General features: G+C 38.8%; 1 protein-coding gene across 2 annotated transcripts; it reads left to right on the forward strand.

Annotated features, from left to right (window-relative positions):
* The first annotated feature begins 14,749 nt into the window (after positions 1-14,749).
* LOC113167331 (deoxynucleoside triphosphate triphosphohydrolase SAMHD1-like) lies at positions 14,750-25,420 on the forward strand. Of its 2 annotated transcripts, none has more exons than XM_026367858.1 (17): positions 14,750-14,853; positions 17,611-17,720; positions 18,244-18,310; positions 18,401-18,470; positions 18,579-18,739; positions 19,032-19,156; positions 19,547-19,596; positions 20,809-20,949; positions 21,035-21,135; positions 21,310-21,421; positions 21,529-21,620; positions 22,391-22,494; positions 23,456-23,583; positions 24,027-24,113; positions 24,517-24,621; positions 24,763-24,891; positions 25,081-25,420. In XM_026367858.1, exons 1-17 carry the CDS (start codon positions 14,828-14,830, stop codon positions 25,090-25,092), a joined length of 1,620 nt encoding a protein of 539 aa, XP_026223643.1. In that variant the 5' UTR covers positions 14,750-14,827; the 3' UTR covers positions 25,093-25,420. The 2 variants fall into 2 exon arrangements, with proteins under 2 accessions (XP_026223643.1, XP_026223644.1); XM_026367859.1 differs by lacking the exon at positions 14,750-14,853 and adding an exon at positions 16,796-17,078.
* Positions 25,421-25,985: the final 565 nt, after the last annotated feature.

Here is a 25,985-nt window from a genome sequence, read left to right on the forward strand (position 1 = left end):
TCCCGGTGGAACATGACCGGAAAACCTCCCCTACGAGGCGTCCCGGGGGCATCCGAAACAGATGCCCAAGCCACCTCAACTGGCCCCTCTCGATGCAGAGGAGCAGCGGCTCTACTCCGAGCTCCTCCCGGGTGACTGAGCTCCTCACCCTATCTCTAAGGGTGCGCCCAGCCACTCTACGGAGGAAACTCATTTCGGCCGCTTGTATCCGCGACCTTGTCCTTTCGGTCATGACCCAAAGCTCATGACCATAGGTGAGGGTAGGAACGTAGACTGACCGGTAAATCGAGAGCTTTGCCTTTCGGCTCAGCTCCTTTTTCACCACGACGGACCGGTACAACGACCGCATTACTGCTGCCGATGCACCAATCCGTCTGTCAATCTCACGCTCCCTTTTTCCCTCACTCGTGAACAGTAACAGTAACGCCGTGAGAACTGCATTTTGAACAGTACACAGTACATTAGCAATTAGCCATTTACACTGCACCTAGCATGTTCGAACAACAAATAAAGACACTTTAAACACATGAAATAAAATACATAAACAAATACCTCGTTGGCCGCTTGTCATGAAAAGAGTTCTTAAGTCTTTGAGTCTCTTAAATGTCCGTCCCCGGCTTCAGTGGTAGACAACTCAAACTTGAAGTACAACACAGCAGAGTCCCGATGGAGCCATCTGCTCACCTGCAGTCCATGTGGTAAGATGCTCAACTGCCTACTCCCGCTGCATCTCCAAAGTCCCGCGAGACACATCACCCCATGATAATGTCCCCTAATCACGCCAGAGCAAGCGCTCGGCACACACAAGTACCACATTACAGCGAACAACACACTGTGACATCAACATTTCCACACAACTATTTTCATTTAACCATTTAAACAAAAGCAAACAATCTGCACCACACAATAAACTCTCAACATCATGAACACAACACAGAGGCACTTACACAATTTTCAGACCAAACCAACCTATAGCTTTGATGTTAACGCCACTTTAAGTGAAACAAAATGCAGATTTTAGCTGCGTCTTGTTTAGGGTTTCCCTGTTGTTAAAATACAAGTTGTGTTTCCTGAAACACAACCGAAAGAATATCAGCTGACAGAACTCCACTAACACATATATACGTAATCAGCCGTGTGTTTCGTTCATTAATGGACGAGGTGACAGCACGTATTCTGGTCTCCTGCTCTGGTGTTTGTCCAGAGCCGAGGCACTGGCACGCTTTGCCTCATGTCTGGGAGCGGTGAAATCGTTCTACAATGAATGGATGTATTCTGTCGTGATTTTTATTCCGGGCAACTGAGTATTTTATTAGCCTAGCTATTACATATAGTTAGAGTAGAAACACTACCAAAAGTGCAGAAAGCTTCAGTCTGAGTAAAGTTACACATCCTCCATTTACAATAGGCTTCACTTCACACCTGTAAAGAACTGGCTGATCAGTTGAATAAAGGACTGTGAGTTTGTGTGAAGACCACATAACAAGTCCCCCATGAAGCATGTAGACTGTAGATGCACATTTCTGCTCTACATTTCTGAATGTAATTACAATGACCCAACTTTCAGACAACCTGGTTTAGAAAATGGTCAAACGGAACTGGATGTTTATAAAATTTGTAAATATAATCCAGCAGTGCTTGGTTAGGCTTGAAAGCTGTAGGTTTATGGCTTCTGGATATACTGTATATAAGTTCCTTATAGTAAACCACCAACTAACAAAAGAGGTTTTGTTAGTTGGCTTTAACCAATAGGCTGTTTGAGGTGATGGATCTCAAATATATCTGGTCCTCATGACTCAGGTGAAGTTGTTGCTTTCTAGAACAGAAGCATTTCTCAACAGCATTTCAGGTAACATCAAATCAGGCGACAACACTGCAGGACTTTAGGGAGAAGCGGGGTGGTGTAAGACCATTCTAACCAGTGCTGTTGGTTGGTCGTTCTGTCTGTAGTGGAGGCTCCTATTGTTATGTTTATCTAAGCTTGATTAGAAGATTCAAATGTCTTTTCTAAAGATAAACAGCTCCTGAAACAGGCAGACTGAGACACACTACATCCAGGTGCAATGAGAATTGGTGAATTTTATTAGGTACATTTGTGAAGTCCAAGGCAGCCCAATACACCCAGAAACTGATAAACCTCTAGAAGGTAGTCTGGCAGCTGGGGCAGCGTGAGCTGCTGTTCCTATGCTTATTTATAATAAACAAAGTTGGTACAATATTCAATGCTGTCATCAATTTAACTTTTACAAGGTTTTCTTAGTTGTCAGTCTGTCTGTCTTACCAAACAGTGTGTGATTAAATTCTGTTCTCAGAACTGAGTCTATACTTAGTATTTGACATTGGCTTTAAGGTCAGATTTTTTGATCAAAGCTCCACCTTTAGTTTGGACCCTGGAATTGCATCATTGGTACCAAAAGTCAAGTCAAGTCAAGTCAAGTCAAGAAGCTTTATTGTCATTCCAACCACATATAGCTGAAGCAGTACATAGTGAAATGAGACAACGTTTCTCCAGAACCATGGTGCTACATAAAACGGCAACAAGACAAACATGGGGCTGAGGACTGCTAAGTTGTCCTAGCAAAACACATAAAGTGCATCCTGTGCAACCTAGTGCAAACAGTGCAAGAACACAAAGAAAAAGTGCAGACAGACGTCTGAAGACAGTGCAAAAACAGAATACAAAACACAAAACAGCAGCGACCAGTAGCGGAAATGAATACAATTTACAACTGAAAGATGGAAACATGTCAAATCTAGCGAGTGTGTGTGTTGAGGAGCCTGATGGCTTGGGGGAAGAAACTGTTCAAAAGTCTGGTTGTGAGGGCCCGAATGCTCCGGAACCTCTTCCCTGATGGCAGAAGTGTGAAGATTGGGTGTGAGGGGTGGGTGGGGTCGTCCACAATGCAGGTAGCCTTGCGGATGCAGCGTGTGGTGTAAATGTCCGTGATGGAGGGGAGAGAGACTCCAATGATCTTTTCAGCTGTCCTCACTATCCGTTGTAGGGCCTTGCGATCCGAAACGGTGCAGTTCCCAAACCAGGCAGTGATGCAGCCGCTCAGGATGCTCTCAATGGTTCCCCTGTAAAATGTAGTCAAGATGGGTGGCGGCAGATGGGCTTTCCTCAGCTTCCTCAGGAAGTAGAGACGCTGCTGGGCCTTTTTGCTGATGGAGCGGGTGTTGAGTGACCAGGTGAGGTTCTCCTCCAGATGGACACCAAGAAATTTGGTGCTCTTGACGATCTCCACTGATGCTCCATCGATGTTCAGTGGAGAGTGGTCACTCTTTGCTCTTCTAAAGTCTAAAGTAAAAATAGGAGTGGCCACATTAGCATTTATCACACCTTGTCTACAGACCACAAGGAGGGGGGCGCCTGACAATCGCCTGACAGGCGACTGATAAGTGACTGATCAGCGCCTGAAAGTTGCCTGACAGTCGACTGAAATCAGTGAAAATGAGCCGCTCCATCTGGACAATATCCCCAGTCGAAGTCAGCAGCTCCCCACCTCCACTGTAAACAGTGTTGGCAGGAAACTGCTTTCCCCTTCTGAGGCGTCGGACGGTTTGCCAGAATTTCCTTGAAGCAGACCGATAGTCCTCCTCCATGGCCTCGCCGAACTTTTCTCAGGTCCGAGTTTTTGCCTCTGCGACCGCGCAGGCTGCGGCACGTTTGGCCTGCTGATACCCATCAGCTGCATCAGGAGTCCCACAGGCCAACCAGGCCTGATAAGACTCCTTCTTCAGCTTGACGGCTTCCCTTACTTCCGGTGTCCACCACTGGGTTCGGGGGTTGCCGCTGCGACAGGCACCAGAGACCCTACGGCCACAGCTCCGAACAGCCGCATTGACAACGGAGGTGGAAAACATGGTCCACTCGGACTCAATGTCTCCAGGCTCCCTCGGGACCTGATTGTAGCTCTCCCGGCGGTGGGAATTGAAGACCTCTCTGACAGAGGGTTCCACCAGACGTTCCCAACAGACCCTCACAATACGTTTGGGTCTGCCAGGTCTATCCATCTCCCTCCTCCGCCATCGGATCCAACTCACCACCAGGTGGTGATCAGTTGACAGCTCAGCCCCTCTCTTCACCCGAGTGTCCAAGACATATGGTCGGAGGTCAGATGACACAACCACAAAGTCGATCATAGACCTCCAACCTAGGATGTCCTGGTGCCACGTGCACTGATGGACACCCTTATGCTTGAACATGGTGTTCGTTATGGACAAACTGTGATCAGCACAGAAGTCCAATAACAAAACACCACTCGGGTTCAGATCAGGGAGGCCATTCCTCCCAATCACGCTCCTCCAGGTATCACTGTCATTGCCCACGTGGGCGTTGAAATCCCCCAGTAGGACGACAGAGTCCCCAGTCGGAGCACCTTCCAGTACCCCTTCCTGAGACCCTATGAAAGCTGGGTACTCTACACTGCTATTTTGCCCGTGGGCACAAACAACGGTGAGAGACCTATCCCCTACCCGAAGGCGCAGGGAAACAACTCTCTCGTCCACCGGGGAAAACTCCAACACATGGCAGCTGAGCTGGGGGGCTATAAGCAAGCCCACACCTGCCCGCCGCCTCTCACCATGGGCAACTCCAGAGTAGAAGAGAGTTCAACCTCTCTCAAGGAGTTGTGTTCCAGAGCCCAGACTATGTGTGGAAGTGAGCCCGACTATCTCTAGCCGGTACCGCTCAACCTCCAACACAAGTTCAGACTCCTTTCCACCCAGTGAGGTGACATTCCATGTCCCAATCGCCAGATTCCTTGTCCAGGGATTGGGTCGTCGAGGCACCTCCCCACGGCTGCCAACCAATCCACACTGCACTGGCCCCCTATGCTCCTTCCTGCGGGTGGTGGGCCTACAATAAGGCGGTCCCACGTCGCTCCTTCGGGCTGAGCCCGGCAGGGTCCCATGGGCAAGATCCCGGCCACCAAGCGCTCGCCTACGTCCCCCAACACCGGGCCTGACTCCAGGGTGGCTCCAGGGTGGCTCCCCGGTGACGCCGATCCGGGCGACGTAACAGTCCTTGATTTAATTTTCATCATAAGGGGTTTGTGAACTGCTCTTAGTCTGGCCCGTCGCCTAGGACCTTTTTGCCTTGGGAGACCCTACCAGGGGCTTAAGCCCCCGGCAACATAGCTCCTAGGGTCATTCGGACACGCAAACCCCTCCACCACAGTAAGGTGGCAGTTCGAGGAGGGGTGGTTAAAACTAGCTTTATTTTAAGAAGCTCGGATGAGTTGAAGGAGATCCGGAAACTGGTGTAGTATCATGTGTCTGAGCTGGCGGGTCCAGGAGTGTTTACAACATGTGGGTCTGAAAGCTCCAATATATATATATATTTATATTTATATATATATCATCAACAGCTGGGTAACGTGTTGGCAAAAAGAGACAATGTTATTTGTTTGTTCTTGTTTATTTGCAAGTCAGAATCGAAACAGGTAAGTAAAAATGAAGAGAGACCCTAACTTGCACATTTTAATCTTATTCTGATTGGCTTAAATTGACCAAAGACCTGCAGTAGATCAGACAACTCAAAAGTTAAAACTACCAATAACAAAAAGTTGTTTTGCATCATGTTCAACATAGAACAGAACATCCCAAAAGTGTTCTAGACACACACACACACACACACACACACACACACACACATACATACATACGCATGCTATTTGTAGCAAATGTGTCATTTTCAAGGACAAAATTTAAAAATATTGACTTAAGTTCATATTTATCTATATTTCAGTATTTATTAATACTGAAATATAGATTTTCAAATATTATCTTAAGTAGCATTCCTCTTGTTTAAAATAATAATAATTAATGTATATAACTCTTGCATATCACCTCCTAAATAGATTTGAACTCTGCCACTCATTTCTTCATTATATATATTATGTATTGTTATTAACCCTCGTATACTTGTGTCTTTGAATTGAGAGCTGCAGTGTTTACTGCAGTAGAAGACACTGTGGTATTAGTAGAGGGTGTGATTTATTGTCTGTTCTGACACATCCCACACTGACTGCTTCTGCTATGACTTTATTAGACAAATAATATAGTTACACACTGAAGAATCTATCAAAACCATTATCAACATGCATGCGTGTGTCTGTGTGTAAGACATATTGGATAAAAGTGTCAAATCACCCTTAACTTAACTACTAAAACCCCATAAAGACAGTGTCTGCTCCCTGACCAGCTTAAATTAGTTAAATAAGTTTTTTGATAGGTGTTGATAGGTGTTGATGTGGACAAGTTTGACTACTTTGCCAGGTAGAATTTGTTGCTGCTGTAGAATCATTCACTTTTTGATGTAGACTGAAGTCTTGTCTTGTATTATTCCCTCTGAATAATTACAATAGTAAATCATTGTACAGTATGCAGACCAGGATACTTTGGCCAGTTGAACATCATAGACCTTTTCCTCACTCCTCTTATTTCAGGGACTGTCACCACCTGGGCATGCAGAACAACTTTGACTATCGCCGTTTCCTAAAGTTTGCCAGAGTGTGTGAGGCTGAGGACGGCAAGAACCACATCTGCACTAGAGACAAAGTGCTGGAAATGTTGTGTCTGTTTCTTTTAAAATCAGACTTTAAACAGAACTCAACTGTATTCAATACTCTCAACAGGAGGTGTTCAACATGTACGACTTTTTCTACACAAGGTACTGTCTGCACAGACGTGCCTACCAGCACAAAGTGAACAAGGCTATAGAGATTATGTGAGTACCTATCCTTCCTGTTCTCATACTCTAGTCAATATAATATTTAGCTTGGTCTCATTCCTGATGTGTCTTTCTTATATTTTCTTCATGATTCACTCTCTTGTGTGTTATGAAGTGCTGGGACTTACCTTTAGTACCCTGTTGAATGTGTTGGTGTAGATTCTCAGTCATCCAGACTCAATTTCCAGATGTCCTCTTGAAATTCTAATAATAATGTAATTTTATTACTTTTCCAAAAATAATTCTGAAAAGTCCATAAAAACTAGACAGCGAAAACCTCTCAGCAGTACCCTGATTACTGTCAAAATGGTTTTTAAAATCACTTCAACATAAAGAGGAAGGATTATTTTAATGTTGAAGCACACAAACCAAAACAAATCAAAACAATTTGGATCACAAGCAACACACTAACTTTAACAAGGGAAAAAATGCACATCTGTTGTTAAATCCTAATAATATTCTAATAATGCTAATACCTCTGGTCCAGACCTCCTCAAGATAAGACCTTTTATGTTTTCAATATAAATATTGTTCAATATTTAAAGGAGAAACTATTGAGTGCTGCTTAACTAAATGATCCACGTAAAGCAGTTGATGTTGATGAGACAGCAATTTTGTGTGTGTGTGTGTGTGTGTGTGTGTGATTTACTTAAATATATTTTCTCAGTATCTGTAACAAATGACAATTGCATTTATATTGTAATTAAATAACCTAATATTGTTACATGTAACTACTTAAGATAAGATAAAGCTTTGTTGTCATTGCACAGTCACAACAAAATTGTGAACTGTCCCACATTGGTGCAACCCAACACTGATAATATATTGGGTGTGTTTCCTCAGGATAAAAGATGTCCTCTCAAAAGTAAAAGACATCAAGATTGAAGGATTTGAGAAGACGCTTTTGGAATCCATAGATGACATGGCAGCCTACACAAAACTGACAGGTCTGTAGATGTCTGTAGTTAGTTTGTTTAAAGAACATTAAGGCAATGAACTGCTGTTACTTTTGCTAATTTTTTGATTTTTCTTTACATAAATAGAAATAAAATGGCAGCACTCTGGGTTGTGTCTCACACTTTTCCACCAGAAGTTTGAAATTCCTCCTTTATGCAAAAAGAATGTAACATCCCTCGACTCTTCACCAGCCTCATAAAATCCAGCTTCTGCCAGCAGTTGTCATAAAGTTTCTTCCTCATCACTATGTGAAATGTAGAGAAAAGTCTATCTTTAATAATATCTATTAAAGATGGTTAATACGCTGCCACAAATCAAGGAAATCAAGGCTGAATATTATTTATGTAAATAATATGAGCTATGTGGTGAATTTAGCTGCATAAAAACACAATCTACATTACCAGGGAGACCAGCAGACAGTTGCGTGGCCTCCTCTGCAGCCTTCTTAACTTTCTTGTGAAGCAGAAAAGAAGGCACTTTTCATTTTTGTCATCAGACATTAAATACCATACTTTAACAATAAAAATCAAAAGGATTAATTAGAGTGCACCATGACACAAAATAGATGTGAATGTTGACTGGGTTGGAAATGACAGTATCTCTCCACAGCCTCATCAAACAACAAGTCTCAATGCTAAATTATTATCTATGTTAATTGTTCATCAGTCAGACTGGGCACCATCTACAAACAACAACGCAACATAAATGTGTTATAGTAGCAGTTACAGTAAAACAGTTGTGAGTGTTTCTGACCACTGTATGAAGTCAATGACAGTTTTCTGACATTAGCTACTTTGGCATTAAGTCTTGAAAAGGTATTTTAGGCTTTAGACTTAAGTGTAGCTTTAGCAACAGAAACTATAAGCATGTGTTTTATAGTTGTTGTCATTTACTCAGTTGAACTAGCTTCACAAAAAAACATAGTATCTAGTTTGTCAGTGGGCTATAGCCTACATCTGAACCAAGGTCTGCTCTGGTTTCCCTGTAGATAGTTTGCTTCAAGTCATACTCTTCTCTACTGACGATAATCTGAAGGAGGCGAAGGAGATTCTAGAGAGGATCTTCTCTCGAGACCTCTATGTGTTCCTGGGTGAAACACTGGTTGTTGAATCCAAGGTATGCATGAACATCTTTATTCATATATGAATTTTATTGTAAAATTAAATGCTGTTTCTAATGTAACATCATCTGATTGTATGTTGTGTGGTTCTTGAGTCCAAAGTGTTGATGCTGTAGATCAAAATGAAAAATGCAAAATGGCATATTAAACAGTTTTTAAAATGATGATACAAAGGTAAAAATATAAAAAATATAAAAAAGCTGGCAATTCTAAATTTCTAAAGGTTGATGGGATTCTTGATTTAAATGACTCTCAGCTCAACCTTTGAGTGTATTTTTGTTTAGAACGAGGGCCCAAATTTACTAATTAACTAAAATTGTAGAAATGCTCTGAATGGAAGAGTGTATCTAAATAATTGTCATGTTAAATGGAAAACAGATCTTTACAAAGTAATCAAAGTTAATTAAAACTATAAGCCAGAAAATTATTGTCCAGGTAAAACTGATCTCCCAGAAGAAGATTGAATGGAAAAAGAAACTGGCTGAACCCCTGAGGCTGAAACCAGAGGACTTTGAAACAGTGGTAGGTGACTACCTAATTCATTTACTATGGAAAATAGCACACAGGACAAAAAGACAGGACACATGTACAGTGTCAAAAAGAACGGTGGCTAAGAGAGAAGGGGAGAAAGACAGAAAAGGGGGGATTATAACACCATCAATAATAGTAATTACTGATGATGTAATAATCATCAGTGAAAAAAGAATAGGGATTTAGAAGAAAAGAATATATTAGCCTACAGATGTATATATGTCTGTATGTATGTATACAAATATATACACTTATGTCACAACGATAGTAAAGCTTTTGAGGAATTTTGGGAAAGTATGTGAAGTGTGTGGCTTCACCCTCAGACGTCTCATTTAAACCAAAGTAATTTATGAATGTTATATATTATTTTTATATGTAGCTGGTATTTTTTCTCTATGGTTGTGTGTTCTATAAGAAGATTTGTCCAGTGATTGATATGTGATAGGTTTTTAGATTTCCAGTTTAAAAGAACTATTTCTTTGGTGGTAGATAAAGAAATTAACAGTGGGTTTCAAATTTAACTGGGAGCTGGACAGTATATAGTATAGAGATGGAAATGTAGGGATCTGCTGTTCAGAGATGTGCACTGTTAACAGATGTGTTGGTTAATCCCATTTTACACATTTTACTTTGTGTATGGTGGGTTCTGTGTATGCTCTTGTATTGTATTAGTTGTAATTCAGTGTTGCTAGTCATAAAGAAAATGTTTTTGCAAATGTCTAGTAATTAATTTATTTATTACTGATGGGGGAATATCAGTTTTTCATCATTGATGTGGAAAAATGCATAATTTACTGATGACTAAAACAAATTTCTGTCTCTAACATATTTTTAGAACGTTACTATAAACTATGGGATGAAAGTGAGGAACCCTATTGAAACTGTGTATTTCTACACTAAGAGTGACCCTCAGAAGGCAGTCAAACTTCCCAAAGAACAGGTTTGAACTAAAACAATGACAAACATTTTTTTATTGTAAATATTCATGCAACATCCTCTGTTAGGTCATTATTCTCTATATTAACCTTGTTAATGTTATTAAACTATATTCACTGTTATACTAATTATACTGCTGTCATTCTGTCAGGTGTCCCACCTTCTCCCAGACACTTTTTCTGAGACTTTCATCAGGGTTTACTGTAAGAAAAGTCTTCAGCAAGATGAAAAGACACAATTAATGAACTGGTGCAAAGAAAATATCTTTAAAACACTACAGGTAATATTTACATCCAGGCTGTTAAATCTAGTAGAAATATAGGTACTCTGTGAGCCCAGAGATCAGAGTTTAGCATTTATTCATTTATTTTATTAACAAACAGAAAAAATCTATGACAAATATAACTCACTGTATGTCTCAGTAAACATGCTGCAACACTTTTATGATTACTAATGTATTTCTCTGTGTGGTCTTTATTTACATTCAGAATCAAGACTAAAAAACACCAGAACATGACCCAAACATCTGATCTGAAGATGTGGAAGATTCAGATACAGATCAGATTTGACAGCTGTTATCAAACCTTATAGCCATTAAAATTTAAACATCTTTTTAATCGTCTTTATTTAGGACTCATTTATCTTTCTGCAACTGTACTGTAAACTGCATCACTGTTATATCATGTGTGTACCACAAACAATCTCATTATATCATATAGTTGTGAACAATCATCCAGACTCTCTTAACGTAGCAGGGTCAGCAGAGGAAAACTACTAGAAAATGTTAACAGTCCGTCAGTCAGTAATCTGTCATCAGATCAACTGTCAAAGAAAGAGAAAGAAGTGATATATACTTCAATTAAACACATTTTTGTATAATAGTAAATTATTTACATAATATAGAAAAAAAACCTAAATAGTGGATGAATGGTGAAGGTCACAAATTCTAATTATTAATTTATTTGTTTGTGTCAATTAGAACTAAAATGTTGGTGAGACTGTTTTAATAATGATATTTTCTGTAATTAGCCATATAAACAAACAGTGTGTTAACAGTGTGAATCAAAATGAAAATCTGATGACATATTATTTAGAGTTTAGAGAAATGTTTTTGTTTTTGTGGTTGTCATTGTTTCAACATTTATTGTTACTTAAACCGGTGTTAATTTTCTGCTTTTGTGTTAAATTGGCTTATTTACCGGTGTCATTGTTTATTTAATCTTTTTTCTTTATTTGTTTTAATAACACACATATTCCTCTCAACACCTACCTTTAAATAGTAGGTAATGAAAATAACTAGTAACAAATGTTTATTAAATATTTATTCACACTTAACACAGTTGGAAAGTTATGTGTGTTTCTGTAGCCTTTTATTTTTTAGAGATTTCACTTGTTTTCTGAATATCTTGTTTTCTCTTTTGCATGTGATGATTAACATTAGTATATTAGACAGATATTATATGTTAGACAGATATTGTGTGCTTTGCCTTTAGGGTTAGGGTTATATACACTTATATAAACTTATATCCATGATGAACTAGGTTCTGGTGTTGTTTTCTCTTCAAGGCTTCAAATAGCTATACTTCAGTTGAGTCTAAATTTTCTAAAAGCGCTTTTTGCTGTCAGTGTTACAGCTTTCTATCTGTATGTGAGGGTATATATGTTTGTTACAAACTCACCATGTTGTTTTTTCTCTCTGCAGACTGTTTGACACTCAGTATGACTGTTAGTCGTTCTGTGCAAAGAAATAAAACTCATAAAGACAGTTTGGTTTTTATTTCACCTCAGTTGATGCCAAACTGTCATTTTTCCCCTTAACTAAACTTTACGTACACTGTAAATCACTTATTAATGTCATTGTGTTTATCATTGTGGTTAATGATTAGAAAATATGAGAATTCCATGTGATCAAATTTCTTGGTTCAGGCATTCATTTTCATCATATACAGGTTATTGTCAGGGGTTATTGGACACAGGCCCAGCGGCCCAAGAGATCTGTGGGTGTATGCAGCAAATATTTCTTGTTAAAAGGTTAATAAAACAATTACAAAGAGACTCAAGATGGTAAGATTCATATTACCACAAATGATCATAAAGCAACCACCAAGAGATGCAAAATATTGAGAAAACAAGAACAAAAAACAAAAACAAAACTACCAACAAGCCTGTACCATCTGTAGTCTTTTTGGTTTTCCTCCATATGTTCATGTCCGTCTCTCGCTTTTCTTTTTCTTTCTTCTCTGATTTAGTTACACAGATGTAGCTCTTCTTCACCTGCCTGCTTGCTTTGTCATATTGTTCATGTTTTGGCTTTGTTGAGAAGGATATTAGGAGTTATTGTCTTTTAAGGTTGAGAAAAAAGGTGATACTTGTTGAACTTTTGTTTCTGAAATGTTGTGTTCAGTAATTTCTTCAGGGTCTTTGTTTTCTTCAAGTGCTTTCAAATTGACTTTACTGTTTTGACATTTTTTTCACACTAAGTACTTTTATGTAATTAGTGTCAGTGACCAGCTACACTGTTGGTCCAGTTGTGCTGTAACCCTCTTTAAGAAGCACCTGCCAATTGTCTCCGCTTTGCTTCTCTTGTTTATGCTTGATGAATCCTTTTTTACAACCACTGTGACATTTTACCTTTGTCGTTGTGGTTTGATTTTAAATTTCCCTGACCCTGATACCATTTAGGACGCCTTTAATAAAGCTTTATTAAGTAAATATCTTGACCTTAAGGAGGCAACGCCTAGATCAGTAGTTCTTTGCTCTTCAGGTGTTGCACCCCAGTCTACCCTTCACCTTGAAGTTAATGACCCAAGCACCAGCAGTAATTGTTTAATCAGCTCCAATAGACTTGATATATATAGAACAGATCAGTATGAGGACAGTGGCCAATCTCAAAGGGGTGTTCAAGATATAAAAAGTTGGTTTGTTTTGTAGTTTTCTGGCATCATCAGCTGTATTAAGCAATGTGATATAACAACTGTGTGACTGGAATTATTTCAGTATTGATAACAACAATAATAATAATTTATCATCATCAGATCTACATTAAAGCCATGTGAATAAGGAACATTTATCTCTTGATGGAGGAAGAACTCTTCATATTGTTTATAAATGGATAATAATTATAATAATTGATACTTAACCCTAACTCTAATCCCATTGGGGAGATTCTTTTGGACAGGCTGCCCCCTTAAGGCGCCAAGGGTTCGGGGTTCAGTGTCTTTTTCAAGGACACTTCGACATGTGACCAGGAGTCATGTGATGTTGGATCATTTACTGCAGAACAGGCAGTGCTAAGGAATCGAGCTACAGTGTCATCTTGTGGACATTTGATGTAATTGACCTAAAGTATCCAGTTAAAATACTGTATATGCACAGTCACATTCACTTGTCAGTTTATTAGGTACACCTACCTAAACCTAATGCAGTATAATAATAAATCCTTCATTCATGAAGGTCATTATGTTTGATAAACTGTTTTAGAGAAGTGTTAATGTGTTTTTCAATTCAACCCTCTGTACTGTAGGTTGATAAACGTTCTGGCATCCTCTCGTTTCTTACACATTGGCTGGTTAATGTGGGAGCCGGGGTTCAATCCCAGCAGTGGCCCACCTCCAGTAGGGTCCTTAGGCAAGACCTCCTCACGCTGCCCTGCCTACTATTGTACGGATATATGTAAGTCGCTTTGGATAAAAGCGTCTGCTAAATGACTAAAATGTAAAAATGTAAACATCACCCAGTCCATATCAGTATAAATATCCAGCAGGACGTTTATTGTTGTTCCTTTAATTGTTTGGATCAGTGGAGCTTCTCTGCACATCATCATCCCCCCACCCTGTGGAGACAGCTGGAGGTGGAGGTTGAGCTCACTGCTGTATCCTGTGCATGCAGCATTGAGGAGAAGTCTGCTGCTGTTGTGTTGTTACTAACTCCCTCTGCTCCTGTAGCGTTACTGGTGCTCTCATCAGACCTCACCTGGTGACGTCATCCCCCATCTTCCTTCTTAGGTAGACATCAGTACAGTACCAGGCTCTCTGTGTCCACTCGGTGTTTCCCTTTAACTCCAAGTGGACATTGAAATCCAGCGTTGGTGGTAGGTGACACCTTGTCGTTTTTTCTGTGTTTCTCTTTAGCTGTGTTAGGAAACTGACTCTCAGTTTGCTGCACGACAGCTCAGGCTGCATGCTAACAGAAATAGCTTCCTGCACATCATCTCCACCCTGTGGAGACAGAAGGAGGTGGAGGTTGAGCTCACTGCTGTGTCGGGTGCAGAATGAGAAGCCTGCTGCTGTTTTTGTGTTTTAATTTTCCACCTTGTTAGATTCAGTTTATTTTAAGTGGTCTTACTGTTTTATCCTACTGTTAGTGTTTTTGCAGGGTGTGTTAACCAAGTGCTGCTAAAATCATTTTTTGCCATAGTTCACCCTTAGTCAGAAGTGGGTCAGCTGGGGAATCTAACACGGGTGTGTGTAATGGTGTGGAGTGAGTGTGTTGGTCCAGTTTGTTACAGGTGACCGTGTGGAGGTTGCTGTGATGACCTGTGATGATCTGTGATGGTCTGTCCCCTCTCCAATGAAAGGTATCACTTATGGTTTTCTTAAACTTCATTAAACCCTCCTGGAGCAGTAGCTCGCCTAGTAGCACTTCACACTTGTATTTTAATTCAAACTGAATCTGTAGCAATGTTGGGGAGGTCAAAGAGGGTGGTACCATGCTGCTTAAGAGTTCATTATAGCACTGTCTGATCTTGTTCATGTCCAACACACCCTGTACTCAAGGCTGAGTTTCATGTGTAGGGGGATCCCTGAAAATCAGAACACCTTGCTGTGAAACTACTTTGCCCAATATTTCTACATCTAGGGGTGGCAGTAGCTCAGGTGGTAGAGTCCACGCACCCCAGGGTGAGTGGTTGGATTCCCTGTTCTTTAGGGACTTGAAACAATTTAGTGCAAAATGACCTGGCTGCTGACAGCGCCTGCATGTTTGGGGCTGTGATCTATTAGTCTGAGATCTGTACAACTAACCTGTGTTCCCACCAACCAGCGAGCCAGCACAGATCATTTAATGTGTGACCCTCAAGTAGTATTAGTACAGTCCAACAGTTGGAGAAGATTCGAGGCAGGCGCTTTCGGGTCTGGAAAAGAGACTGGCTCAACCCTGTCATTGATGGTAGCTGGATGGTCCAAGTGATCCAGAAAGAGTATCTCTGTCAGGTAGTTGACATAATATGAGGTAGCATGGTACATTAGTACTGTAAATAATGGTATAACCTACACTGTGGACGTTCCATTGCTTATTTTCACTGTCATTTGCCTCTGAGTTGTGTCTGGAATCAGTTTAAACCTTAAATTGAAACATAAAACTCTTTGTCTTACCTTAAGCAGCATTGTGTCATTGTCAAAGGTCCAGGGCTGCTACTAGTAGCATCTGATGCTCAAAGCCCTCCACCTTGTTGATGTTATGTTCACTCAGGACCACTTAGTTCAGGTTATTCATAGAAGAAGAAGCTCCAGTAAAAGCAATGGGGAAATTCATCACTTTCTTCAAAGTCACACAGAAGCTGTTGCTGATTATTAACTGCAGTAACTGACAGTGTCCAGCAGAGGGACACAGACACTACCCACTGCAGATCTATGAGGGTTCCTCTGCAAAAGTGGCTGCTCAGGTAGATGGAAGCTTGATACTTGATGGAGTAGGAACTGACTCTGTACACACCTAAAGACCAAGCAGGGAGTTAGACACAGAGAGGGTTATATCAAATCATATATATTCAGCAACATACTAGCTTATAGCTTATAAAGTTAGTCTTGTGTGATAAAAGATTAAAGAACTTAAAAAGACATTGGTAAAATTTCACTATTTATGTTACTCTAATGAGAGAAAAGACTGTGAATAAATTCAATTTATTAGTGTCAGTTTTTCTAGTCAAGAATAGTTTAGAGCAGAGAAGGATATTAGGAGTTACTGTCTATAAAGGTTGTGAAACGTTGGGGACACTGATGAACTGCACATCTCAACATTAAAACCACCAGGTGAATTTACTGTTGTATGTTTTGTCATTTTGTGTAGGAAGCTTGGAAACAACTATATATATATATATATATGTACATATATATATATGAAAGAAAAGTTTAGGCACAAGTCAAAACGTCCTAATCAAAAAGCTCAAAGTATTGCTAAAGTTTTCACAGAGTAATGTGTGTGTCATTTTGTGGTGCCATGTAAAATTCACTGGGGCCAAGGTCATAACTTTGAGTCTAATCTACTAAAAGAAGTATGTCAGCTTTTGCATTTTATGTCATTACAAACATCCCCTTATCATCCCCAGTCAGATGGGCTCATTGGTTATAGTTTAACCACACCTTTATGTCCATGCTCTCTCTTTTTGTGGAAGGTAATCAGCTGTATTTGCATGCTCTTCTGCCTACTATATGTGATGTTGGCCTATCGTGGTAGCGTTCATGCTTTTCTTGTATAGCAAATTACACATGTAAAACTTTATTTACTTTCTGTTACACATACAATGAATGAGTATGTGTTCCTAGGGAGGCACCAAGCCAGTGCTTCAGAGCAACAGAAAGCATCCAATGATTTTAACTTTTATTATTATACTGAGGGAGCTGGTTTGGATGCAAACTAAGGCTAAAAGGTGTGGTGTGTGTTGAAAGCTCAAACTATGCTGAGGTAGATACAAGGAGCTTAGACGCTGCATGGCATGATGTGGTTAATCTAGAAGTCTAGCCTTGTGTGTCATGGTGTGGACTGCTTTTCACAATTTAAGGGAAACCTTGTAACATCTTGCAGGTATTGACTCAGACTCACTGTAATATTTCATATAAAATGTTTGTAGAATATTTAACAAGGCTTGTGTTTTTTGGAAAGCCGGGATTTTCCTGCATTGAGACCCACGTTTATTACAGAATTATCAGAAATACTGCTAATGACAGTACTGCAGAGGAAATTAGATTGTGGAACCTGAAAGCTGAGTGAACAAGAGAGGAAACAGAGAGAAATGCTGAAAAATGCTGATGGGCGGAGTGATGAACCGTGGAACTCCCACAGTGTTTGTTAAATGTTCAATCCCAATAGACTTAAAATAGAACAGATCAGTTTGAGGGCAGTGTCCAATCGGAAAGGTGTGTTCAAGGTATAAGAGACAGGTAGTAACCCAGGTTTGTTTTGTAGTCTGCAAGTAGCAACGTTACATTGTGTGACTAGAAATTAAATATATTAGTTATATTAAATAATAATAACTAGTTATATTAAATAATAATAACTAATGATTATCAGATCTAAGTTGAAGGCATCTCTTGGAGAGAAATATCATCTCTTATAGCTTGAAAAGACCAGAGATGAAAGCGTCAGTGGAGCAACACACAGTGGACAGAGTCTGTCACTACCTGGAAGAAGAACTAGGACTTGAACATTTGCAAGTTAAATTGAAAGGTTGGTTTTATTCTGACATTATAGTTTGTTTTTACCTCATGTCTGCTTTGAGTATCAGTGCAGTCAATTCAATATCAATTTGGACAATGACACAATTTTCACCATCATGACTTTGTATTTTATAAACCGATGAAATTAAGATGTGTTTAAAGTTAATGCTGTCAGCTACACTTTGATGTAGGCTTTGTTGAAAATGTATCATGATTTTAGTGACCTAAGCCCCCAGTTTCAGGGGCTCAAAAGTATTTGGCCAATCAGATGCACAGCTGTTGCATGGCCTGTGTTTTCCAGCTACCTCAGCAGTAGAGGGAACAACACAGAGCTTATGTGAATACGTAACAAGAGTAAATACAGAGTTTATCACAGTCAACTGTGCTGCTTTAAGTTTCTCTGTTCTTGCTGCATTTGTTGTCATTAGAGCTAATATCATCACAATCATAATACTAAATAAAACCAATATTGTCATAATAAATAGATATAATGTATTACAGGACTGCTATTAACTGTTTCCTCTTTCACCCAGAACATTACATCACTGATGAAAAACTGCAAAGTCTCACAGCTGATGATCTAAAGAACATGGGCATAGAGTAAGTGTTTCCCTATTTTAAACCACATTGCAATTTTCAATTATAATATTTTCTATGGTGCTCTTCTAATTGTATTTTGTTTTGGTCTAGAAATCATAAGGACCATCTAAAAATTCTAAATACTATCAAGATGGTGTTGCAGATCAAAGACTCACCCAAGGTACAGAAGCTGTCAGTATAAATGAAATGGAGGTGTGTTTACTGATGTTCTGCTTAGCAATAATTGGATTGGATTTGTCTAATATATTTTTCTATTGTCTTTTGCCAGGTGTTTAATGATTCTGTCCATGGACACATGGAGTTTCACCCTCTCCTTGTCAAAATCATCGACACACCTCAATTCCAGAGATTACGATACATCAAGCAGCTTGGTGGAGCTTATTTTGTTTACCCTGGAGCATCTCACAACCGCTTTGAACACTCTCTTGGGTATGTCCACATAGTGTTTCCTTTAGCAGAGGTACATTAAGAGTTGCTAATTTTGAGCGTTATTAGCAGGGTATGTGTGATAACTGTTGAATGATTGGTGTGTGAGTGTCTACAGTATGTGTGTATTACATTATATAATAACATTTTATTCTAATACCATCAATGTGAGGACATTTAGTGCTCATAACTCAATAGTGTGTGTGCGTGTGTGTGTGTGTGTGTGTGTGTGTGTGTGTGTGTGTGTGTGTGTGTGTGTGTGTGTGTGTGTGTGTGTGTGTGTGTGGTGTTACAGGGTAGGATACTTGGCAGGAGAGCTTGCACAAGCTCTGAAAACAAAACATGACAATGAAGGAGAAAATCTCATTGATGAAAAAGACATCCTTAGTGTGCAGATTGCAGGTCTTTGCCATGATCTGGGTGAGTGCAATATTTTTATCATTAAGTTATTAAAAGTTACCTCAAAAGTAAATTTGAAAAATCTAGAACCAGACTCAAAGAGAACACGACTCGGATGAGTTGAGGGAGATCTGGAAACTGGTGTAGTATGATGTGTTTGAGCTGGTGGGTCCAGGTTCTGGGAGAGAGAGAGTGTTTACAACATGTGGGTCTGAAAGTGGATCCAACTTAGAACGACTCACTGTGTGATTCAGGAAGCTGGAGGGGACAAGATGGCAGAGACAGAGCAAGAGGAGCTGAGGAATGAACTCCAGAGTTTCTGAAGTGTATTAACAGAGTGCTTATAATACTAGCTTGTTTAACAATCTAGTATTTTACAGTTGATTTATTTTTTTATTTTTCCACATCTAGGACATGGACCATTTTCCCACATGTTTGAAAGTGTGTGTCCAAAAAAGAAGGTAAAGTGCATTTCTACTGATGTCTGTTTCTGATTTCTGTTCGTCAAACTGTGATAACTAAGCAGAAAAAAACCCACAAGAATGAAAGCGAGATAAGTTATTGGCAAAAAGAGCCGACGTTATTTGTTTCTTCTCGTTTATTTGCAAGTCAGAATCAAAACAGTGTCAAATCACCCTTAACTTAACTACTAAAACCCCATAAAGACAGTGTCTGCTCCCTGACCAACTTAAATTAGTTAAATTAGTTATTTGATAAGTGACCATCAAATGATGATCCAAACTGGAAAAGTCAAAAATCAGTCCTGTTTGTTATTGTGAACCGTCCTCTGGTCCCTTACTATGAATTTTTAACTGAATTCTCAGACTTTTCTATCTGATTTCATTCTTAGTACAGATAAAGTCATTATAATTGGTCACTTGATAATAACTGCCTTAACACTGCATTTAATCACTGTTAGACTCCATTGGTTTTATTTAACGTGTAAAGTGGGAGACACATATATTAGGCTTATAGTTAGAGATGGCTCAGACCTCTACTGATACACTGAGCTCCTCTCCTCTCTTCTATTCATCCAAATACCACTGCTGTATGGGCTTTTCTCTCTCTGGTAGTTGTGCTTCCTCCTTACTGTCTCCCACTCTGTAGCTTTCTGCAGGTATCACTGGCCTGGGAGTTGTATACTGTGACCCTACCGACCTGCCCTGTTGTTGTTTTTTGTTGCCTGCTATTCTGCTCTCTCCTCCTTCCACTCTCCCAACCAGTCGACACAGATGGCCGCCCACCCTGAGCCTGGTTCTGCTGGATACTGTTAGATTTTTTAAGGTCTGCTCAAATCTCACATTGTAAATTCCCTTGAGATGACTTTTGTTGTGATTTGGTGCTATGTAAATAAAACTGAATTGAATTGAAAATGGAACTTCTCATATTTGCCTACAAAGATTTAAAAAGTAAAAAAATGTGGTGATTGGTTTGAAGCAAGACCCCGGACTATATCTCTCTCTCTGATATTTATGTTCTGGCCCAGTGTGCTGCAGTCATCTGTATTTATTTGTTACTTTCATTTTGGTATTATTAATTGATCCTAATTTGTTCATTCTTTGGCCTTTATGTTACTAAGACATGTCTGTTTCATTGTGATACTGCATTTTTATTATTTTTGCTTTGTCTATTTAGATTCTGTTTCCTTAAGTTAATGAGTTGGTTCCTTTCAGCACGAGCAAATCTCTATTGAAATGTTTGACTACCTGGTGGAAGAAAATGGCCTGAAGCCACTGATGAAGCTGTATGGCCTATGTGATCCTGATTTAATCTTCATCAAGGAGATGATTCACAGTGAAGACAAACATGGAAACGTCAGTTCTGTTTTTGTTACTTTGACATTATTATTATTGTTTGCAGCTCATGTTAAATGCCACAACTGTGCTGTTATCTCCACAGTGGCCCCATGAAGGTCGAGGAGAGGACAAGTCCTTCCTCTATGAAATTGTGGCGAACAAAACAAATGGCGTTGATGTGGACAAGTTTGACTACTTTGCCAGGTAGAATTTGTTGCTGCTGTAGAATCATTCACTTTTTGATGTAGACTGAAGACTTGTCTTGTATTATTCCCTCTGAATAATTACAATAGTCTCCAAATCATTGTACAGTATGCAGACCAGGATACTTTGTCCAGTTGAACATCATAGACATTTTCCTCACTCCTCTTATTTCAGGGACTGTCACCACCTGGGCATGCAGAACAACTTTGACTATCGCCGTTTCCTAAAGTTTGCCAGAGTGTGTGAGGCTGAGGACGGCAAGAAACACATCTGCATTAGAGACAAGGTGCTGGCAATGTTGTGTCTGTTTCTTTTAAATCTGATCTTACAGAGATCAACAGCATCTATTAATCTAACTAGCCGTGACTTAACTGTAGTCAATACTCTCAACAGGAGGTGTACAACATGTACGACTTTTTCCATACAAGGTACTGTCTGCACAGACGTGCCTACCAGCACAGAGTGAACAAGGCTATAGAGATTATGTGAGTACCTATCCTTCCTATTATGATACTCTCCTCAATATTTAGTGTGGTCTCATTCCTGGTGTGTCTTCTCTCTTGTGTGGTATGAAGTGCTTTACCTTTAGTACCCTGTTGAACATGTTGGTGAAGATTCTCAGTCGTCCAGACTCAACTTCCAGATGTCCTGTTGAAATTCTAATAATATTGTAATTTGATAACTTTTCCAAAAATAAATCTGAAAAGTCCATAAAAGGTAGACAGTGAAAACCTCTCAGCAGTACGGTCACCATTTTTTAAAATCACTTCAACATTAAGAGGAAGTATTATTTCAATGTTAAAGCACGAATACCAGAACAAATCACAACAATCTGGATCACAAGCAACACACTAACTTTAATAAGGGAAAAAATTACACATCTGTTGTTAAATCCTAATAATATTTTAATGATGCTAATACCTCTGCTCCAGACCTCCTGAAGATAAGACTTTTTAAGTCTTCAACATAAATATTGAAGAAATCATTGAGTGTTAAATAACTAAATGACCCCCGTAAAGCAGTCAATGTTGATGAGACAGCAGTTTGTATATGTGTGTTTGTGTGTGTCTGTGTGTCTGTGTGTGTGTGTGTGTGTGTGTGTGTGTGTGTGTGTGTGTGTAATTTACTTAAATATATTTTCTCAGTATCTGTAACAAATGACAATTGCATTTATATTGTAAGTAAATAACATACCCCTGTTACATGTAACTTCGTACAACCCAACACTGATAATATATAGTGTGTGTTTCTTCAGGATAAGAGATGCCCTCTCCAAAGTAAAAGACATCAAGATTGAAGGATTTGAGAAGACGCTCTTGGAATCAATAGATGACATGGCAGCCTACACAAAACTAACTGGTCTGTAGATGTCTGTAGTTAGTTTGTTTAAAGAACATTAAGGCAATGAACTGCTGTTACTTTTGCTTTTTTTGTTTGTTTGTTTGTTTGTTTACATAAATAGAAATAAAATGGCAGCACGCTGGATTGTGTCTCACACTTTTCCACCAGAAGTTTGTAGTTCCTCCTCGACTCTTCACCAGCTTCATAAAATCCAGTTTCTGCCAGCAGTTGTCATAAAGTTCCTCCCTCATCACTATGTGAAATGTAGAGAAAAGTCAACAAATCAATGAAATCAAGGCTGAATATTATTTATGTAAATAATATGACCTATGTGGTGAATTTAGCTGCATAGAAACACAATTTACATTACCAGGGAGACCAGCGGACAGTTGCGTGGCCTCCTCTGCAGCCTTCTTGACTCTCTAGTGAAGCAGAAGAGAAGGCGCTTTTCATTTTTGTCATCATGCATTTAATACAGTACTTTAACAATAAAAATCTAAAGGATCGCATTGAGTGCAGTACGACACATAATAGATGTGAATGTTGACTGGGTTGAAAATTACCGTATCTCTCCACAGCCTCATCAAACAAGTCTCTATAATGCTAAATTATTATCCATTTTACTGTAATATAGTCCAGACAATTGTTCATCAGTCAGACTGGGCACCATCTACAAACAACATTGCAACATAGCATACGTGTAACAGTAGCAGTTACAGTAAAACAGTTGTGAGTGTTTCTCACCACTGTATGAAGTCAATGACAGTTTTCTAACATTAGCTACATCGGCATTAAGTCTTAAAAAGGTATTTTAGGCTTTAGACCCAAGTGTAGCTTTAGCAACAGAACCTAAAAGCATGTGTTTCATAGTTGTTGTCATTTACTAAGTAGAACTAGTTTCACAAATAAACATATTATTTAGTTTGTCAGTGGGCTATAGCCTACATCTGAACCAAGGTCTGCTCTGTTTTCCTTGTAGATTGTTTGCTTCAAGTCATACTCTTCTCTACTGACGATAATCTGAAGGAGGCAAAGGAGATTATTGAGAGGATCTTCTCTCGAGACCTCTATGTGTTCCTGGGTGAAACACTGGTTGTTGAATCCAAGGTATGCAAGAACATCTTTGTTCATATATGAATTTTATTGGAAAATTAAACACTGTTTCTAATGTAACATCATCTGATTGTATGTTGTGTGGTTCTTGAGTCTAAAGTGTTGAGGCTGTAAATAAAAATGAAAAATGCTAAATAGCATATTGAACAGTTTTTAAAATGATGATACAAAGGTAAAAATATCAAATATATAAAAAAGCAGGCAATTCTAAACTTCTAAAGGTTGATGGGATACTTTATTTAAATGACTCTCAGCTCAACCTTTGAGTGTATTTTTGTTTAGAACGAGGGCCCAAATTTACTAATTAACTAAAATTGTAGAAATGCTCTGATTGGAAGAGTGTATCTAAATAATTGTTAGTCATGTTAACGGGAAAACAGATCTTTACAAAGTAATCTAAATTAATTAAAACTATAAGCCAGACAATTATTGTCCAGGTAAAACTGATCTCCCAGAAGAAGATTGAATGGAAAAAGAAACTGGCTGAACCCCTGAGACTGAAACCAGAGGACTTTGAAACAGTGGTAGGTGACTACCTAATTCATTTACTTTGAAAAATAGCACATAGGACAAAAACACAGAACATATGTACAGTGTTGTGTGTGCTTGTACGGTGTATGTGTTTGCATTGGGGTATTGGGTGCCATATGGAAAAAGAACGGTGACTGAGAGAGATGTGCACTGTGAACAGATGTGTTGGTTAATTCCATTTTACACATTTTACTTTGTGTAAGGTGGGTTCTGTGTATGCTCTTGTATTGTATTAGTTGTAATTCAGTGTTAGTCACAAAGAAAATGTTATTGCAAACATCTAGTAATAAAATTTTTTTTTACTGATTTGTAATATCGGGTTTTCATCATTGATGTGGAAAAATGCATAATTTACTCATGACTAAAAACAAATTTCTGTCTCTAACATATTTTTAGAACGTTACTATAAACTATGGGATGAAAGAGAGGAACCCTATTGAAACAATGTATTTCTACACTAAGAGTGACCCTCAGAAGGCAGTCAAACTTCCCAAAGAACAGGTTTGAACTAAAACAATGACAAACATCTTTAAATGTATATATTCATGCAACATCCTCTGTTAGGTCATTATTCTCTATATTAATCTGTGTTATTAAACTATATTCACTGTTATACTAATTATACTGCTGTCATTCTGTCAGGTGTCCCACCTTCTCCCAGACACTTTTTCTGAGACTTTCATCAGGGTTTACTGTAAGAAGAGTCTTCAGCCAGATGAAAAGAAACGATTAGAGAACTGGTGCAAAGAAAATATCTTTGAACCACTACAGGTAATATTTACATCCAGACTTTTAAATCTAGTAGAAATATAGTTACTCTGTGAGCCCCGAGATCAGAGTTCAGCATTTATTTATTTATTTTATTAAAAAAACAGAAAGATTTATGACAAATATAACTCACTCTATGTCACTTTTATTATTACTAATGTATTTCTCTGTGTGGTCTTTATTTACATTCAGAATCAAGACTAGGAAACACCAGAACATGACCCAAACATCTGATCTGAAGATGTGGAAGATTCAGATACAGATCAGATTTGACAGCTGTTATCAAACCTTATAGCCATTAAAATTTAAGCATCTTTTTAGTGATCTTTATTTAAGACCCGTTTATCTTTCTGCAACTGTACTCTAAACTGTATCACTGTTACATCGTGTGTACCACAAACCTCTCATTATATCATATAGTTGTGAACAATCAACCAGACTCAATTTAAAAAATGACTAGTAGCTAAAAAATGTTTATTAAATATTTATTCATACTTAACACACAGTTGGGAAGTTATGTGTGTTTCTGTAGCCTTTTGTTTTTTAGATTTTTTTTTCCATTGTTTGCTGAATATCTTGTTTTCTTTTAGAAGGATTTAGATTTAGATTTAGATTTAGATTTAGATTTAGATGTAGATTTAGATTTAGATTTAGATTTAGATTTAGATTTAGATTTAGATAGATTTGCATGCAGTGTTGAACATTAGTATATTAGATAGATATCATATGTTAAGACAGATATTGGGTGGTTGCCTTTAGGGTTAGGGTTATATATACTTATATAAACTTATATCCATGATGAACTAGGTACTGGTATTGTCTTCTCTTCAAGGCTTCAAATAGGTATACTTCAGTCAAACCTATAATCAATCTGTGCTTTTTGCTGTCAGTGTTACAGCTTTCTATCTGTATGTGAGGATATATATGTTTGTTACAAACAGAATTGCTTTTTCACTCTGCAGACTATTTGACACTCTGTATGACTGTTAGCCGTTCTGTGCTACATCTCAGTATATGTGTAATGCCTATGGTTGGACAATATGATTATGGACAATGAGATGATAATCTCAGCTTAATTTAACCTGTTTTCATGCAAC

The sequence above is a fragment of the Anabas testudineus genome, chromosome 7, assembly GCF_900324465.2.
Source record: "Anabas testudineus chromosome 7, fAnaTes1.2, whole genome shotgun sequence".
Classification (NCBI taxonomy): Eukaryota; Metazoa; Chordata; class Actinopteri; order Anabantiformes; family Anabantidae; genus Anabas; species Anabas testudineus.